The sequence below is a fragment of the Diabrotica virgifera genome, chromosome 3 (assembly GCF_917563875.1).
Source record: "Diabrotica virgifera virgifera chromosome 3, PGI_DIABVI_V3a".
Taxonomy (NCBI): Eukaryota; Metazoa; Arthropoda; class Insecta; order Coleoptera; family Chrysomelidae; genus Diabrotica; species Diabrotica virgifera.
In genome coordinates, this window is record NC_065445.1 from 217,802,794 (window position 1) to 217,821,635 (window position 18,842).

At 32.2% G+C, this 18,842-nt stretch overlaps 1 protein-coding gene across 2 annotated transcripts in view; it reads right to left on the reverse strand.

Annotated features, from left to right (window-relative positions):
- Window positions 1-302: 302 nt before the first annotated feature.
- LOC114339900 (zinc finger protein 664-like) overlaps window positions 303-18,842 on the reverse strand; it is a 44,351-nt gene continuing 25,811 nt past the window's right edge. The window contains exon 2 of one of the 2 annotated variants that reach the window (XM_050647265.1): window positions 303-2,216. In XM_050647265.1, the coding sequence (XP_050503222.1) occupies window positions 445-2,216 (1,772 nt within the window). In that variant the 3' untranslated portion in view covers window positions 303-444. Of the gene's footprint in view, window positions 2,217-13,204; window positions 18,348-18,842 lie in introns of those variants that run through there. The other variant, XM_028290584.2, reaches the window with a different exon arrangement.

Genomic DNA, 18,842 nt, shown 5'->3' on the forward strand with positions numbered 1-18,842 from the left:
TAAACTATTCAGTGATCGTAATTGTACATATTATATTCATCAGGGTGTAAGTATATTTAGATTTTCCCTATATTGCAAGGCTTTAAAGGTGCAAATATGTGATAAGTTAGGGTCTTTTAAAGTCTTAACAACATCTTATATTTAATAGTTCAATAGTCATTACATTTCTTTATGTTGAAACAATTCCCCCATGTTGCTTTATTTTATATTTTGTTTTATTTTATGTTTTAGTTTAAATAAATGTTTGTAGGTATGGGTTGTTTTAATCCCAGGATCCCCCTCTGTGAACCAACTGTAAACCCCCCGAGATAAGATAAAGAGAGATTAACTATTTTTTGGTATTTTATATTGTAAAATATATTAAAATTCACAAGTAACTAAATAAATAATCTGTTTTTATTTTATTATAACTACTTTTATATTACTACTTCAATAATCTTTTTACTACCATATCTCTTTTTTAACTGTAACCAGTTGTAACTTTTTTTTTCCAGTGTGCACTTTTAAATGTGTTTTCAAACGATATGCTCTACTAAACTGCTTGAAACAAATTTCACACTTGTAGGGTTTTTCTCCAGTATGAACTCTTATATGTATTTTCAAATCACGTGCTTGATTAAACTGTTTAAAACAAATTTCACACTTGTACGGTTTTTCTCCAGTATGCAGTCTCAAATGTATTTTCAAATGACTTGCAGTAATACACTGTTTAAAACAAATTTCACACTTGTATGGTTTTTCTCCAGTATGCAGTCTCAAATGTGTTTTCAAAGTACTTTGTACGCTAAACTGTTTAAAACAAATTTCACACTTGTGAGGTTTTTCTCCAGTGTGCACTCTCAAATGTATTTTCAAGTTACTTGTAGTACTAAACTGTTTTAAACAAATCTCACAGTTGTAACGTTTTTCTCCAGTGTGAACACTTAGATGTCTTTTCAAACGACCTGTTCTACTAAACTGTTTAAAACAAATTTCACACTTGTGAGGTTTTTCTCCAGTGTGCACACTCAAATGTCTTTTCAAAGAATCTGCTCTAGTAAACTGTTTAAAACAAATTTCACATTTGTGAGGTTCTTCTCCAGTGTGCACTTTCAAATGTATTTTCAAACGACTTGATTTATTAAATTGCTTAAAACATATCTCACACTTGTGAGGTTTTTCTCCAGTGTGCACTCTCAAATGTGTTTTCAAAGAATCTGCTTGATTAAACTGTTTAAAACAAATTTCACACTTATATGGTTTTTCTCCAGTATGCAGTCTCAAATGTGTTTTCAAAGCACTTTGTACGCTAAACTGTTTAAAACAAATTTCACACTTGTGACGTTCTTCTCCAGTGTGCACTTTCAAATGTATTTTCAAATAACTTAATGTATTAAATTGCTTAAAACAAATCTCACACTTGTGAGGTTTTTCTTCAGTATGCAGTCTCAAATGTATTTTCAAAGAATCTGCTCTAGTATACTGTTTAAAACAAATTTCACACTTATATGGTTTTTCTCCAGTATGTGTTGTCAAATGTGTTTTCAAATTACTTGTAGTGATAAACCGTTTAAAACAAATTTCACACTTGTGAGGTTTTTCTCCAGTGTGCACTCTCAAATGTACTTTCAAATAACTTAATGTATTAAATTGCTTAAAACAAATCTCACACTTGTGAGGTTTTTCTCCAGTATGTGTTGTCAAATGTGTTTTCAAATGACTTGCAGTGATAAACCGTTTAAAACAAATTTCACACTTGTGAGGGTCTTCTTCAGTGTGCACTTTCAAATGTATTTTCAAATGACTTGATTTATTAAATCGCTTAAAACAAATCTCACACTTGTGAGGTTTTTCTTCAGTATGCAGTCTCAAATGTGTTTTCAAATTACTTGTAGTACTAAATTGTTTTAAACAAATCTCACAGTTGTAACGTTTTTCTCCGGTGTGTACTCTCAAATGTGCTTTTAAATTACCTGCTTCACTAAACTGTTTAAAACAAATTTCACACTTGTATGGTTTTTCCCCAGTATGGACTCTTATATGTACTTTCAAAAAACATTTGTGAGAGAACCGCTTCAAACAAATTTTACATTCATATGGTCTATTTCCAGTCACAACTTCTATATTTTTATTTAAAGTTTTCCCTTCAGTGTGCCCACTCATCTCATTCCCTTCGTAAGATGAATATTCAATGACTTTCTCCATAATTTCCATTTTGATTTCATCTTTGATATAACCTAAAATACAAAGGAACTATTATGTAATTACTTGCATGATACTATAAATAACGAGATAGTATCTTCCTGTAGCGCAAATACGTGCGAGTTCGCGCATGATGACGTAATTGGAGACCTGAATTTAAATTCTTGTTAAAGTTAAATGGGATTTGTATGCATTATGTGATGAAATTATTCAATTGGCAAAATAATATTAAACTTCAATGTATTCGAAAAAAAATGGACAGCTTGTATATTAGTCCACCCTAATATTTAAGTGCGTATTTTGGCACTGGATCCGAGCTTGACATTTAGAGATAGTGCAAACACTCGTGACCACGGCTCAGTAGACGAAATATGGTTTAGTCCCCACTTTCACGCGAAACGCACTGTATCTACAATATAACACTTGCGTCTAGAGAAAACCAAATACTTTGCTTCGGAGCTTCTAGACAATTGACAGTTCTCTGGATTTGGCGGGCAATTTGAAAAGTATATATATTGTACCTATACTACTTATACATCATATACAACTTATACATCATTGAGTTTAAGACAGTAAATGAAAAACCTCAATTCGCTTGGTAGATTATCTATATAAATGTAAATGAAATTCAAAATATACTTATTAACTTAATTATATAGTACATATTAGCAATATTTTAAATAAAAACTTTGTCATGTAGGTACTTAATATGTACTTATATATGTATAGGATATGTTACTTATAGTTCGGTACCTCTTGGGGACTTAGGAATTTTACCAGTATTTTGAATTTCTCTATAAAATAATTTACCATAGGAAAGTTATAAATTACAGTCAAATAATTAACCATATTATAAAAGTTATATTATTACCACATCAAAAACAGTAGGTACCTACTACCAAAGAAAAACATAAATATTTCACATAATAAAAATATTCTTAAACAAAAATGATTGTTTTCAATTAATAAGAAAAACCTTAAAGGAAAATTTAGGGTTTAAACAAACCATCTATTAGAGAAATTCAAAATACGGGTGTAAAATTTCTAAGTCCCCAATAATTATAACTGTCAATTGTCTAGAAGCTCCGAAGCCAAAGTATTAGGTTTTCGCTAACCGCAAGTCAATATAACCTTTCTGCCTTTCCGTGAATTTTGACATTTTGACAGCTCCATGGTCAGGAGTGTTTGCACTATCTCTAACACCGTTGCCACATCCTCTATTTTTCATACTATTACATTACATAAAGTTGCACTTAAAAATAGTTTTGAAACACCAATTAATTAAAGTTGACTTTACACTACATGATTTATCATGTGATTTGTCATATGATTTTTCTCATGACGAGCCGCATGACAATGCTTATGACAAAACAAGCCGTATAACAATGCTTATGACAAATCACACAGTGTAAACATGTAAATTTTACTCCATGACCAAATCATATGACAAATCACATGATAAATCATGTAATGTAAAGTCGACTAAAGTAAAGTTTTTTATGTTGTTGTTTTCACCAATTTTGAAAAAATGTGAAAACGTTGAATTATCCACGTCTGTCTGTCTTTCTGTCCTTTAACACAACTCCTCCGTCATTATACCAGGTAGAATGACAAATGAGATGTCAAATGAAAGCTTATAATCCAAGGATGGTACTAATGGTGAGAAATTTGACCTAAGCTGTCGTCCGTCTGACCTAGGAGTTCCTGTTTTATTATATTATTCGACTTTATTATATTTCGATTTTATTATATTTTATTATTCGACGCTCCAAGACGAGAACAAATATATACTCCCGGTTTCATGACTGTCTGTCCGTCCGTCCGCGAATACAGCTCCTCCTTTATTATTAATATAGATAGAATGACAAATGAGGTGTCAAATGAAAGCTTATAGCACAAGGATGGTATTAAAGACTATCAGAAAGTAATTTGGTAACTTTGTGTTTCTGCCTGGTATAATGACGAAGGAGTTATATTCGCGGTTGGACGTACAGTCAGCCTAGGTCAAATTTCTCACCTTTAGTACCATCCTTGGATTATAAGCTTTCATTCTACCTGGTATAATGACGGAGGAGTTGTGTTTACGGACAGACCGACAGACGGACGTAAATAATTCAAAATTTTCACAATTTTTCAAAATTGGATTCAATTTAAACGTTCTTATAACATTCTATTATTCTTGTAGTTACATTTAACATTGATTGAAATTATGAAAGAAATAAACAAAAAAGTATGGCAACACTGTGCTGCACAAACAAGATGCAGATGTAGGTTACATAGGGTGCACTAATATACAACCTGCCCAAAAAAATTTAGTGTCGAGATTCCTGCCAAATATATCATAAAATACACTTAGTTTACAACAATTCAAACTAATCGGACATTACGAATGATTACGAATTATTTCGAACTTGCAGGTCTCCACCTACGTCACGACTTCAGGATGTGCAATATATTATCTTGTTATTTTGATTGTTTGTTATCATGATTATTTGAGTAAAAGGAAAAATGAGTGCAATAATTAAAAATTAAAACCTAATAAAATTTTAAGACAGCAGAAGTAGCAAATGATATACTGAAATATTGGGAAGCTAGGACAAATAATCCCGGACAAAAAATCCCTGGACAAAAAACTCCAACAAAAAATTCCGGACAAATAATTCCCAAAAATTTTTTTGGACAAAATATCCCCTCAAAAATTCCCAGTGAAATAATTATCAAGAAATATTGTTCTGAAGCTATTTATTTGTGGCATTTTTGTAATTAACTATTCTAATTGAGAAATAAGCACAATTTAATTTAAAAAAATATTTTTATTAACATTTGGACATCCACATCAGATGTCGTTGTCGAAATACAAAATATTAATAAATTAAACAAATACACTGGGGTGCAAAATTAACCGGACACCTTAAAAATGGTTCATTTTTGATGTCTCGAATTTCTTAAACCTATTGTCCGATTTAAGTGATTTTTTAATGTTATAGCCTTATTCTTTATTAATATCACTGTAATAATATTGTGGCTAAACAGGTAAATTTTCATTGCATACCGGGTGTACCAATGAAACTGTGTTTTTTTCTCAAACTTCGCATCACCCTGTGGAATATTCTAGCATTTATAAAATACTCAAATTAAAACCCAACTATAGCCTTATGTTTCCTCAACATTCTGTTTTTTGATTCATTCGCTTAAGTAGGACCATAAACAAGTTAGGAAATTTAACAACTAGCCATGTTCTTTATCAATACAGGGTGTTTCTAAATAAGTGCGACAAACTTTAAGGGGTAATTCTACATGAAAAAATAATGACAGTTTGCTTTATAAACCTCTGTCCGCAAATGCTTCGTTTCTGAGATGGAGGGTGTTGAAATTTCTCTTACAAATTGACGATTTATTTATTGCTTAAAAACCAGTTGAGATATGCAAATGGAATTTGGTGGGTGTTACGACGTAGTTATTGTACATTTTTTGGCATACAAACAAGAATTAATATTCACCATTGGCGCGCATATGGGTAATATAAGCCCTCATATTACTCGTATGAGCGCCAATGGTGAATATTAAATTCTTAATTGTATGTCAAAAATGTGCAATAACTACTTCTTAACACCCACCAAATTTCATTTGCATACCTCAACCGGTTTTAAAGCAATAAAATAATCGTCAGTTCGTAAGAAAACTTACAAACCTTAATTACCCCTTAAAGTTTGCCAATTATTATTTAAAAACACACTGTATTGATGAAAAACATGGCTAGTTGTTAAAGTACCTAACTTTTTTATTATCCAACATAAGCGAATGAATCAAAAAACAAAATGTTTAGAAGACATGAGGCTATAGTTGAATTTTAATTTCAGTATTTTATAAATGCTAGAATATTCCACAGGGTGATGCGAACTTTGAGAAAAAAACACAGTTTGATTGATACACCCGGTATACAATGAAAATTTAACTGTTTAGCAACAATACTATTACAGCGATATTGCTAAAGAATAAGGCTATAATATACAGTGCGTCCATAAAGTAACGCATAAATTCGATATTTCGTAAACCGACGACTTTAAGAAAAAATTACGAAACAGGTCGATTTTTATTTTTAAATTACGATTTTTTGGAATATATATCATACTAGTGACGTCATCCGTCTAGGCGTGATGACGTAATCGATGATTTTTTTTAACGAGAATAGGGGTCATGTGATAGCTTATTTGAAAGGGTATTGAATTCTCTATTCACTAATGTAAATATTAACAATTATTTATACAGGGTGTTCAAAAAACATTTTTTTAATTAAAATAATTGAGACAAAAAGAAGAATGTATTCAATTTATTTAATTCAAAATGCGTTTTACTACTGCCAGAAAACAGAAAAAAAATTTTATTTGACAAATAAACATTGATTTTCGCTTAAACAAAATGTTCAAACTGGCAAGAGATAGGCGGGTGGCAGCTTTAACATTGAATTTAAGCGAAAAACAATATTTATTTACCCTTTATATAACCTGGGTAACATCCAGGTTTATCTATATCATCCGATGAATTTTATATAAATATGTAAAATATCCTTATTATTTACATTTAAAGGGTTTTTACCCTATACATTTTGGTGGCTCAGGCATGCAAATTTTGGCTTTTAAACACTGATGATGGATTCCTTAATCCGAAAACGTTTTGTATTGTGACCCTTATTTAGGGTATTTTAATATATACCTTTTACAAGAAACTTGGTATTTTTGTGATTTATGGTATACAGCCAGCTACAGGAAGTTTATTTTCCTCGTGGATTTTAATATTTATTTGTCAAATAAACATTTTTTTTCCCGTTTTTTGACAACATTAAAACATATTTTGAATTAGATAAATTACATACATTCTTCTTTTTGTCTCAATTATTTTAATTAAAAAAATGTTTTTTTAACACCTTGTACAAATAATTATGTTAATGTTTATATTATGGAATAGAGAATTGAATACCCTTTCAAATGAGCTATCACATGACCCCTATTCTCATTTAAAAAAATCATCGACTGATTTTCGCTTAAACAAAATGTTCAAACTGGCAAGAGATAGGCGGGTGGCAGCTTTAACATTGAATTTAAGCGAAAAACAATATTTATTTACCCTTTATATAACCTGGGTAACATCCAGGTTTATCTATATCATCCGATGAATTTTATATAAATATGTAAAATATCCTTATTATTTACATTTAAAGGGTTTTTACCCTATACATTTTGGTGGCTCAGGCATGCAAATTTTGGCTTTTAAACACTGATGATGGATTCCTTAATCCGAAAACGTTTTGTATTGTGACCCTTATTTAGGGTATTTTAATATATACCTTTTACAAGAAACTTGGTATTTTTGTGATTTATGGTATACAGCCAGCTACAGGAAGTTTATTTTCCTCGTGGATTTTAATATTTATTTGTCAAATAAACATTTTTTTTTCCCGTTTTTTGACAACATTAAAACATATTTTGAATTAGATAAATTACATACATTCTTCTTTTTGTCTCAATTATTTTAATTAAAAAAATGTTTTTTTAACACCTTGTACAAATAATTATGTTAATGTTTATATTATGGAATAGAGAATTGAATACCCTTTCAAATGAGCTATCACATGACCCCTATTCTCATTTAAAAAAATCATCGACTACGTCATCACGCCCAGATGGATGGCGTCACTAGTATGATATATATGCCAAAAAATCGGAAATTAAAAATAAAAATCGACCTGTGTCGGGATTTTTCTTTAAAGTCGCCGGTTTACGAAATAATGAATTTATGCGTTACTTTATGGACGCACTGTATTTCAAAAATCAACCGGACAACAGGTTTAGAAAATTCGAGACATCAAAAATGACCCATTTTTAATGTGTCCGGTTAATTTTGCGTCCCAGTGTATGTTGTTGCTTAGTAAAAAATTCTTCTATTTTAATTTATTCTGACCCACTTATATCGGCAATTCAGACATATATTATACATTTTAAAGTAGAAGATTTTCAAATAATATTGCCAATATTTATGGGACGACTTTATTGAAAGATTATATCGTTATATGAAATCAACTTTAACTCAAGAATATCCGTTACAAAAATCATAGCATGTGATCTGTCTTTAAAAAGACAACCACATGCAACGGTGACAGTAAAATTCTCGCGTTAGTGATTCCATAGTCAGTCACGAGGAAAAACCTCGACATTGTAAGTATTTGTTCTTACATTTAGTTTACTCTCAAAACAAACACCAAATTCCGACTTTATATGTATGTTATTTTAAATTATTAATAATACATAAATATAAATAATACTAAAATAAAAAATATGTACTATCCTTGATGTTTTTATTTATTTATTTTTATTGACTTGCTGTTTTAGTATTGGTTACCACACCCTACTGCATACTACTGTAAAGTTTGAAAAAACCAACATTAGTTTTATATCCTGTCTCCGAGAATATCTATTTTTCTAATTTATTTTGTGAAGTTGATTCTATCGTAAATGTTCTGAACCGCCCCTGCTTCTAAATATTACAAATTATTTCACAACATAAAGAAACATTCCACATAAGCTTGAAACCTTTCCTTACTTGTAATTAACGCGCAGATAAAATACCTACCCCTTATAAATTATGCATTGTCCTGATCCCAACAAAAAAGTTTTTGTAGATATTGCGGCGTTAAGGGCACCCAAAGTCCCATTTAACGACAATGTTAACATTATGTCACATAGCTCTGTAACCAAAGCACTTAGAGACCTAATTTTTGTTTTATTTTGAAACTACATGCATTGTTTAGTCCTGCGTAGATTTTTGTAAAGTTAGAGTGAAAGAAACATTTATTTTAAATGTTTTTAAAATACTCTAGCACAATAGGCTATGAAGCTACTGGTACATGGTAAGTTGAGTGCAGACGTTTAGAAAACAAATAGTTTTGTAACCATGGATATTTTATACTATCATGTGTTATATATCGTTGGAAAGAGAAGATTTCAGAATAATTTTCAATCATAACCCAAAAAACTCAAAAAAATTAATTTTTGGACTTTGGCTGCCCTTAAGGGCGAAAATTGGCTTGCAAGTCCGCAGTTAAACGAGTCCAAGGATTTTCGGTCAGGTTTGCCGCGCCGAGGGGAAGGCAGTTCCAAATGTACCACCGAAGGGAACTCATGCGGTCCAAAGAACATCCAAAATGGATACGCAAATGCTCGATTTGATCTGATACTACCGGCAGATTGTAGTTACTAGTTTCGATAATGGGTTTCAATTAGTGATTTTGTTTGTTCGTTCATAGTTGGTTAGGAGAAATCAACTTCCCTTTGTTGGATTTTTAAAGTGAAAAGCCCATGAAATGGATACCTATGAATTGCGAGGCAGATAATGACCGGCACTGTGTGAATGTTCTGTTCCTTTGTTTTTGAAGTTTGGTCCAATGTTATTCTCTACTTGAAGTCCCCGATGAGATGTCTGGTTTTGTTCCAACTTTTGTCCTGTTTCCATTATCTGAAGCCCTTTGTCGTCATTAATTGAATACCTGCCCCGCCCACCTGTTGACTGACACATGGAAATTTTTATTTAGTGTGATGTGACAAGGAAATGTTTTTTTTAAAGGTACTGTAAAATTTTGTTTATAAAAGAGATTTACTTTCAAGTAAGTAAATATGAAAATTGCAGTTGGTGAAAATTTTTTAATATTTTTTACAGAGATTACTGCTTTCAATATGGTAAAAATTTTGAAAAGAGAATGATTGTAAAATGTTAAATATCTAAATATCCTTTTTCTATTTTGTTATTCTAGTTATCAGAATATTTTATTTAAAAATAAAGCCCTAATAGTGTGTAAATTAAATAATATAGAGTGACAATTGACAGTTACATGGTTTTGAAATACGTAGGTCAATCTTGTTTTGAAATGAAATAAAGTTTGAATATTTTTTTGTATTCGTAAAAGTCATATAAAGGTTATATTTTTTTTGTCATTCCTGTAGTAAAGTCTGTATTTCCTGTTTGAGAATATGTTTTTTCTGAATAATAAAAATAGAGTTTTGAAGTTTTAATAAATATTTTGACAATGTACCTATTTTTATTTCTGTAACCCTTTGGAAAATTATTAACCTGATTTCTAATACAACTGTAATTAAGTTTTAGTAAAAAGGAAAAGAGAAAATGGCATAGAAGCCAAAAGGATGTTGAAAGTTGCCCAATTAGACCCAAAAGAGGAATCTCATGTGAATGTCACCCCAATTGGTACTCGTAAGTACGAAAACATGTCCAGTAAGTACCCAATAGTGAATCAGAGGACTTTTTAAACGGCGTCCATTTTTCAAATAGTAGAAAGGTCCTCTAGTCAGTGTAAGTATCTTTTGTTTATTTGGTAATCATAGTTTAGCTCTTCGAAATCCCTCTTATTCCTTAAGACGAATTCACGACCTGCTCACCGACCTGTTCCTTCTTATTTAGCCCCATTTCGACCCCCCCAGTATTCATGTAGTTGCTTTTATCCCCGACCCAACAGAGCAGACATTTAAAACTCTTCACTACCTAGGAATTTGCGACACAATTTGTAACGTTTTTCTCCACTCTCAGATATGTTTTCAAACGACCTGCTTAACTAAACTGTTTAAAACATATTTCACACTTGTGAGGTTTTTCTCCAGCGTGAATTCTAAAATGTTTTTTCCAAGAATCTTCTCTAGTAAACTGTTTTAAACAAATCTCACAGTTGTAACGTTTTTCTTCAGTGTGCACTCTTAAATGTGTTTTCAAACAATCTGCTCCACCAAACTGTTTGAAACAAATTTCACATTTGTAGGGTTTTTCTCCAGTATGTGTTCTCAAATAATATACTTTCGAATTACCTGTAGTAATAAACTAATTTAAGCAAATCTCATTTGTACCGTTTTTCTCCAGTGTGCACTCTTAAATGTGTTTTCAAACAACCTGCTTCACTAAACTGTTTGAAACACATTTCACACTTACATGGATTTTCCTAAGTATGTACTTTTATATAATAACTTGCAGTAATACACCGTTTAAAACAAATTTCACACTTGTAAGGATTTTTTCCAGTATGAACTGTCAAATTTCTATTCAAATCAACTGCTTGACTAAACAGTTTAAAACAAATTTCACACTTGTGAGGTTAATCTCCAGTGTGAATTCTAAAATGAAGCTGAATTTGAAATTCTACCATAGCAAGTAGAAGTTAACCTCTACTAACTGAATCGTATGCGGCTTTGAAGCCTATTAATATGTGGTGGGTGTCGACGCGGTGGGTGTTATTTTCAAATTACAAAAAAGAGCAATTAGATATCTGTTTGTCCTCAGAAGAACAACACAATGCAGAAGTTACTTCAAAGATCACAGAATTTTAACCCTTCCATCTTTGTATATTTTAGAAACTGTTTGCTTAATTCGTAAACATCTACATGTCTTTCCACCAAGACCTAATCATGACTACTTCACGAGAAATTCTACGTTTGACGTCTATATGCCGACCCCGTCCTCTGAGTTAGTAAAGAAATCTATATTATATTCCACAAAAAAACTTTACAACCATCTCCCTCTACAACTTAAATCTGCAGCATCTTTCTCCAAATTCCGTAAACTGACAAAAGCCTACCTATCTGAAAGACCATATTATTCAGTAGACGATTTTCTTAATCAATAACTAAGAAATTACAGTACCCTTTGCACAAGTAGTATTTTTATTATCATTTTTTTTTTGTCTATATTTGGGTGTCATATGCAGCAGCTTAACTTTTAAACTTATTAATTACTAGGTAGACTATGCATTTGCAATTTACTTAAATTTTGCAATTGATTACTTCTGTTTAACTTCATTATTATTGTTATTATTGTAAATATATTGACGATTTATGTAATTTTAGTAAATTGGATTGTTACTGTTTTATTTTCTTGACTTTTTATAAGCTTTGTCGATAAAATTGTACAATTTTTCATGACAATAAAGCATATTTCTATTCTATTCTAGGGTTTTTTCAAGGATCTGCCTCACTGTGAATATCTGGTCCGTTAATGATTTATTAAGAAGGAAACCGTAATGATATTCTCCCACTATATATTCGGCGTAGGGGAGGAGTCTTTTGTATAATACATTTACATTGGACAACACTTAATATGCACGGATGTAAAATCAGATTTACACGGGTTCGTCTAGACATGTAGGTTTTGCCATCATATTCTTTATCGCTCAATGTACACTCACCGGCAGAGAAAACGGGCACCCCAAAAAATGGGTCATTTTTAATGTCTTGTATTTCCTAAACCTGATGTCCGATTTAAGTAATTTTTTTATAAATATTTTAGATATATCCCGTATGCACGCCAATGGTGAATATAAAAATATAAATTGTATGCCAAAAAATGCACAATAACTAGCTCTTAAAATCTACCAAATTTCATTTGCATATCACAAACCGTTTTAGAGCAATAAATAAATCGTCAGTTTGTAAGAACAATTTCAACACACCCTATCTCAGAAACGAAGTATTTGCGGGCATAAGTTTATAAATCAAACTGTCATTATTTTATCATGCAGAATTACCCCTTAAAGCTTGCCGTACTTATTGAAAAACACCCTGTATTGACGAAAAACAGGGGTAGTTGTTAAAGTGCCTAACTTTTTTATTATCCAACATAAGCGAATGAATAAAAAAACAGAATGTTAAGAAAATCTGTGGCTATTAGTATTTTATAAAAGCTAGAACATTCCACAGGGTGTTCCAAAATTTGAGAAAAAAACACAGTTTGATTCGTACACCCTGTATACAATGACAATGTACCTGTCTAGCAACAATATTATTACAGCGATATTGATAAAGAATAACGCTATAACATATTAAAAAAATTACTTAAATCGGACATCAGGTTTAGGAAATACAAGACATTAAAAATGACCCATTTTTTGGGGTGCCCGTTTTCTCTGCCGGTGAGTGTACATAACTTTTATTCTGTATAAAATTATGTGTTCGTTGGAGAATTAAAGTGACGACACTCTGAAGGAAATGCACAAATTTATTGATGTATAGATGTTTACAGGTTAGATGTACAGGCGATACTAATACTAATAATGCAAATTTTTTCTTCAAACGTTTCGTTGTCCATGAATATTTCGCTGACACTGCCAAACAATTATAGTATGGTATAATATAGGTAATATAGTTAGACCCAAACCCAGACATCCAAAGTGAAAGTTATCCTCCAACACCAAATTGTTCTACATGGTCCACATAATGTTCAGAAAAAAGTCACACCATTTTAAGCGTCGGGTTTGGAGGTAAAGGGGGAGAAATGTGCAAATTCGTAGTTTTTTACGTCTTTCGTCAATATTTCTAAAACTAAGCGGTTTAGTATGAACAACTCTCTACACAAAATTGTTCTACATTAAATTTGAAATAAAAAAAGCCCTATGCATAACCCTTTTAAAATGAACGGTTCTAAAGTTACGGAGGTAGTATAGTATAATTGGTCCAAAAAAGGCATAACCCAGACATAAAAAGTAAAAGTTTTCCTTCAACACCAAATTGTTCTATATGGTCCACATATTGTTCAGTAAAAAGTTACACCATTTTGAGCGTCTGGTTTGGGGGGTGGGGAGATGGGGGAGAAGTCGGTAAATTAGTAGTTTTTTTACGTTTTTCGTCAATACATATTTCTAAAACTATGCTTTAGCGTAAGGAATGTTCTATAGAAAAACGTTCTACATAAAATTTAAAACAAAAAAGGTTCTATACATAATTGTTATAAAATCAACGGTTCCAGAGTTACGGAGGGTGAAAAGTGGAGGTTTTCGATACTTTTTATATTTACCGATTTATCCCCCCTCTCCCCCCCCCCCCCAAACCCGACGCTCAAAATGGTGTGACTTTTTTCTGAACATTATGTGGACCATATAGAAAAATTTGGTGTTGGAGGTTAACTTTCACTTTGGATGTCTGGGTTTTTGGTATAGTTATATCATAAATATTGCCCAAAACATATAAAAAGTATCGAAAACCTCGACTTTTCACCCTCCGTAACTCTGGAACCGTTGATTTTATAACAATTATGTATACAATATTTTTTCTTTTAAATTTCATGTAGAACATTTTTGTATATAACATTGTTTACGCTAAAGCATAGATTTAAAAATATTGACGAAAAACGTATAAAAAACTACTAATTTACCGGCTTCTCTCCCATCTCCCTCCCAAACCGGACGCTCAAAATGGTGTAACTTTTTACTGAACAATATGTGGACCATATAGAACATTTTGGTGTTGGAGGAAAACTTTTACTTTGGATGTTTGGGTTAGGCCTTTTTTTGGACCAGTTATACTATACTACCTCCGTAACTTTGGAACCATTCATTTTAGAAAGATTATGCATAGGTAGGGTTACCATAATTTATTAAGGCCAAATGTAAAATGTAAAAAATGTAAAATGTGAATTTGACTGTGTTGCCATTTCTACATTGTACATATATGCGAAATGCATATGGCACAATTAAAAGTACAGCTGGTTCGCTACAATATGCAACTAACATCGAAAATCTCTGCCAGTTTAAAATACATATACACCTATGTTTTAACACATTTGACCTAGAAAATAATATTACATTACGATTGTTGTCTGCTCGTGTTCATGCGCTGTTGTGCAACCAACTTAACTAGGTGCTGCGCAGAATCAAATTTCCCATCGTTGGGCCAAGTGTTTTCCATTTTTTTTTAGTAAAGAAAAAAATCCGGACATCTCTCATATCCGGACGCCAATCCGGACATGTCTTTCAAATCCGGACTGTCCGGACGAAATCCGGACGTATGGTAACCCTATGCATAGGGCCTTTTTTATTTCAAATTTAATGTAGAACAATTTTCTATAGAGGGTCGTTCATGCTAAACCGCATAGTTTTAGAAATATTGGCGAAAAACTTAAAAAACTACGAATTTACCGATTTCTCCCCCCTCTCCCCCCCAAACCCGACGCTCAAAATGGTGTGACTTTTTGCTGGACATTGTGTGGACCATATAGAACAATTTGGTGTTGAAGGATAACTTTCATTTTGGATGTCTGGGTTATGCCATCTTTTGGATCAACTATACTATACTATTATAAACGTGGGTGTTGATCATCTCCGATGTAGTCTAAATAATGAAATAATAACACAACATAGTGTAGCATGATGTAACACATATTGGCATTAAAAACGAAAAATAGATCATTTTTGACATATCGGATTTTGCCTTAATACCACAGATATATTAAATAAAATTACATACGAATGGAATCGAACTAATTTTTCAAATTTTTTTTCTCCAGTGTGCACTCTCAGATGTATTTTCAAATGATCTGTTCCACTAACTGTTTAAAACACATTTCACACTTATAAGGTTTTTCTCCAGTATGTGTTCTCAAACACATCTCCTTCACCCTCAAAGGAGAAAGAATAACGCCGGTCAAGAAGGTTAGATATTTGGGAGTGATGCTGGACAGTAAGCCGATATTTGGCGAACATGTCAAATATGCTGCACACAAGTCAGAACTGAAAGCAACAGCATTGGCAATAATTATGCCTAATATATTGCCTATAATATATGCCTAATATAATAGGCCCAGTACAAGGAAAAGAAGTGGTACACTCCACAATCCTATATGCGGCACCAGTGGCATCAAGTAAACAAAAAAAAAGTACAAACACATTTTAGAGAAAGCCCTCTATTCTCTACATTCTTAAAATCATAATTACGTCATTAATGACACACTGAAAGACTGAGAAGAACTTTGAATTATAGTCGTATAGGTACAGTCGGAAAAATGAAAGATTACCCATGAACGATCACATCAATCGCATATTTCGTATTTGATGTCTCTTTTCATAAATAGCAAAACGAGAGAGAGAGATGATTAATAATCTGAATAATATGTGATTGATATGATCGTTCATAGGTAATATTTCATTTTTCCGACTGTATGTAATAGGTAAATAATGGGTAAATACTTAAAACATTTCTTTTCCGATTATAGCGCCATCTATCAACAACTGGAATAAATGTTATAAATGTGTATGTGTCACGGACGTGCCTCTTTTTCTGTCACTTGTGTCGCACTGAAAAATGCCTCTGAGAAGAACCATACCACCAATACACCTGCAGGTGTAAGACAGAGCCAAAACATACGACAAGAATAACCAGGAGAAGACAGAAGAAAGGAGAGAAAACATTACAAAGTAGGAAGAGTGGGAAAGCGAGCGGAGAGCTGCATGGACAAGGACTCTGATCCCTGTCGTGGAGGAGTGGGTAAAGTGCAAATATAAAAGTACGAACTACTTTTTCATGCATTTCCTTATGGGACACGGATCATTTGGAGCATACCTTGAGAGGATAGGCATGGCAATAGATGATAGTTGTGTGGATTGTGGAGTAAGCAGTGGACACAGCAGAACACTGTGTGTTCGAATGCAGAACGTTTAATGACGAAAGATCGGAGCTATTAATTTGCAAAAGTTGGAATAACAGGAGCAAACAATTTTATGGCCATAGTGACAAGTGGGAAATGCGAGATCAAAGAAGTGCTAGAGGCTGTGACAAAAATCATTAAAAGATAAGAGATTATAAAAAGAGAGAGACAAAAGGGGTAAACATAAGCAACAAAAGCAATAGAGAGAAAAAGAAGAATTGAGAAAGTGAGGCTGTGCGCTCGAGAGAACGGTCTGGAAAGACGTGCCACGCGCGTGAGCCGAGAGTGGCTTTAGTTGGTAGGCATTGTAACGCGGATGTATCCGGAGGCAAGATCCCAGAGGTGGAACTGCATTCGGATATACTCAGTTTACTCTGAATCCAACACACGCCAGGTATGATTCACCTGGTACGGTCTTTAGAAGATTCCACTCTCACACAAAAAAAGTATGTGTTCTCAAATGTACTTTAAAATTACTTATAGTAATAAACTGTTTTAAGCAAATCTCACAGTTGTAACGTTTTTCTCCAGTGTGCTTTCTTAAATGTGTTTTCAAAAGACAGTTTCAGTATGAACTCTTATATGTATTTTCAAATCACTTGCTTGACTAAACTGTTTAAAACAAATTTCACACTTGTGTGGTTTTTCTCCAGTATGCAGTCTCATATGTTTTTTCAAAGTACTTTGTATACTAAACTGTTTAAAACAAATTTCACACTTGTAGGGTTTTTCTCCAGAATGCACTCTCAAATGTGTTTTCAAATCACTTGCTTGGCTAAACTGTTTAAAACAAATTTCACACTTGTATGGTTTTTCTCCAGTATGTGTTCTCAAATGCACTTTCAAATTACTTGTAGTAATAAACTGTTTTAAGCAAATCTCACAGTTGTAACGTTTTTCTCCAGTGTGCACTCTCAAATGCGTCTTCAAACGACTTGCTCCACTAAACTGTTTAAAACATATTTCACACTTGTGAGGTTTTTCTCCAGTGTGAATTCTAAAATGTGTTTTCAAAGAATCTGCTTGATTAAACTGTTTAAAACAAATTTCACACTTGTATGGGTTTTCTCCAGTATGCAATCTCAAATGTGTTTTCAAATTACTTGTAGTACTAAACTGTTTTAAACAAATCTCACAGTTGTAACGTTTTTCTCCAGTGTGCACTCTCAGATGTATTTTCAAACGATCTGTTCCACTAAACTGTTTCAAACAAATCTCACACTTGTGAGGTTTTTCTCCAGTATGCAGTCTCAAATGTGTTTTCAAAGAATCTGGTCTAGCAAACTGTTTAAAACAAATTTCACACTTGTGCGGTTTTTCTCCAGTATGTGTTCTCAAATGTACTTTTAAATTACTTGTAGTAATAAACTGTTTTAAACAAATCTCACAGTTGTAACTTTTTTGTCCAGTGTGCACTCTCAGATGTGTTTTCAAATAACCTGCTCGACTAAACTGTTTAAAACAAATTTCACACTTGTATAGTTTTTCCCCAGTATGAACTCTTGTATGTATTTTCAAAAGACATTTATAAGAGAACTGCTTCGAACAAATTTTACATTCATATGGTCTATTTCCAGTCACAATTTCTATATTTTTATTTAAAGTTTTCCCTTCAGTGTGTCCACTCATCTCACTTCCTTCGTAAGATGAATCTTCAATGACTTTCTCCATAATTTCCATTTTGATTTCATCTTTGAGATAACCTAAAATACAAACCAACTATTTAGGGGAGTGCGATTAGAACGAAAACATGCATTGTTTCGGAAGAATTCAAACAAGCTTATATTTTTCTAAAACTTTTTTTGTTAGTTTATATACATGTTAAAGTAAAAAGTTCTACTCGCAGATTTGGTCGCTAATTGGTTATTAATTGTTTAAACAGTAACAATTGTTTTGTATAAATAATTTTAAAAATATCGTTAAATACATCATTTTACTTTGATCAAATATGTTTCTATTTTGTTTTTGATTATGCTGAATCTGAATATGGCATTGCAATTTGAAAATTCTTATACAGAAGCTCTTATACTGTGTGTCTGCGTAGCTAGGAACCACGTGGAAAACTTTTTTATTATCAATTTTACGAAAAAAAGTTATTCTTAATAAAATGCTCTAGATAGTCAACAATCTAAAACTCAACCATCAGATATCAAATTTTCTCAATTTTATACGAGTTATGTCAAAAATATGAATTTCGT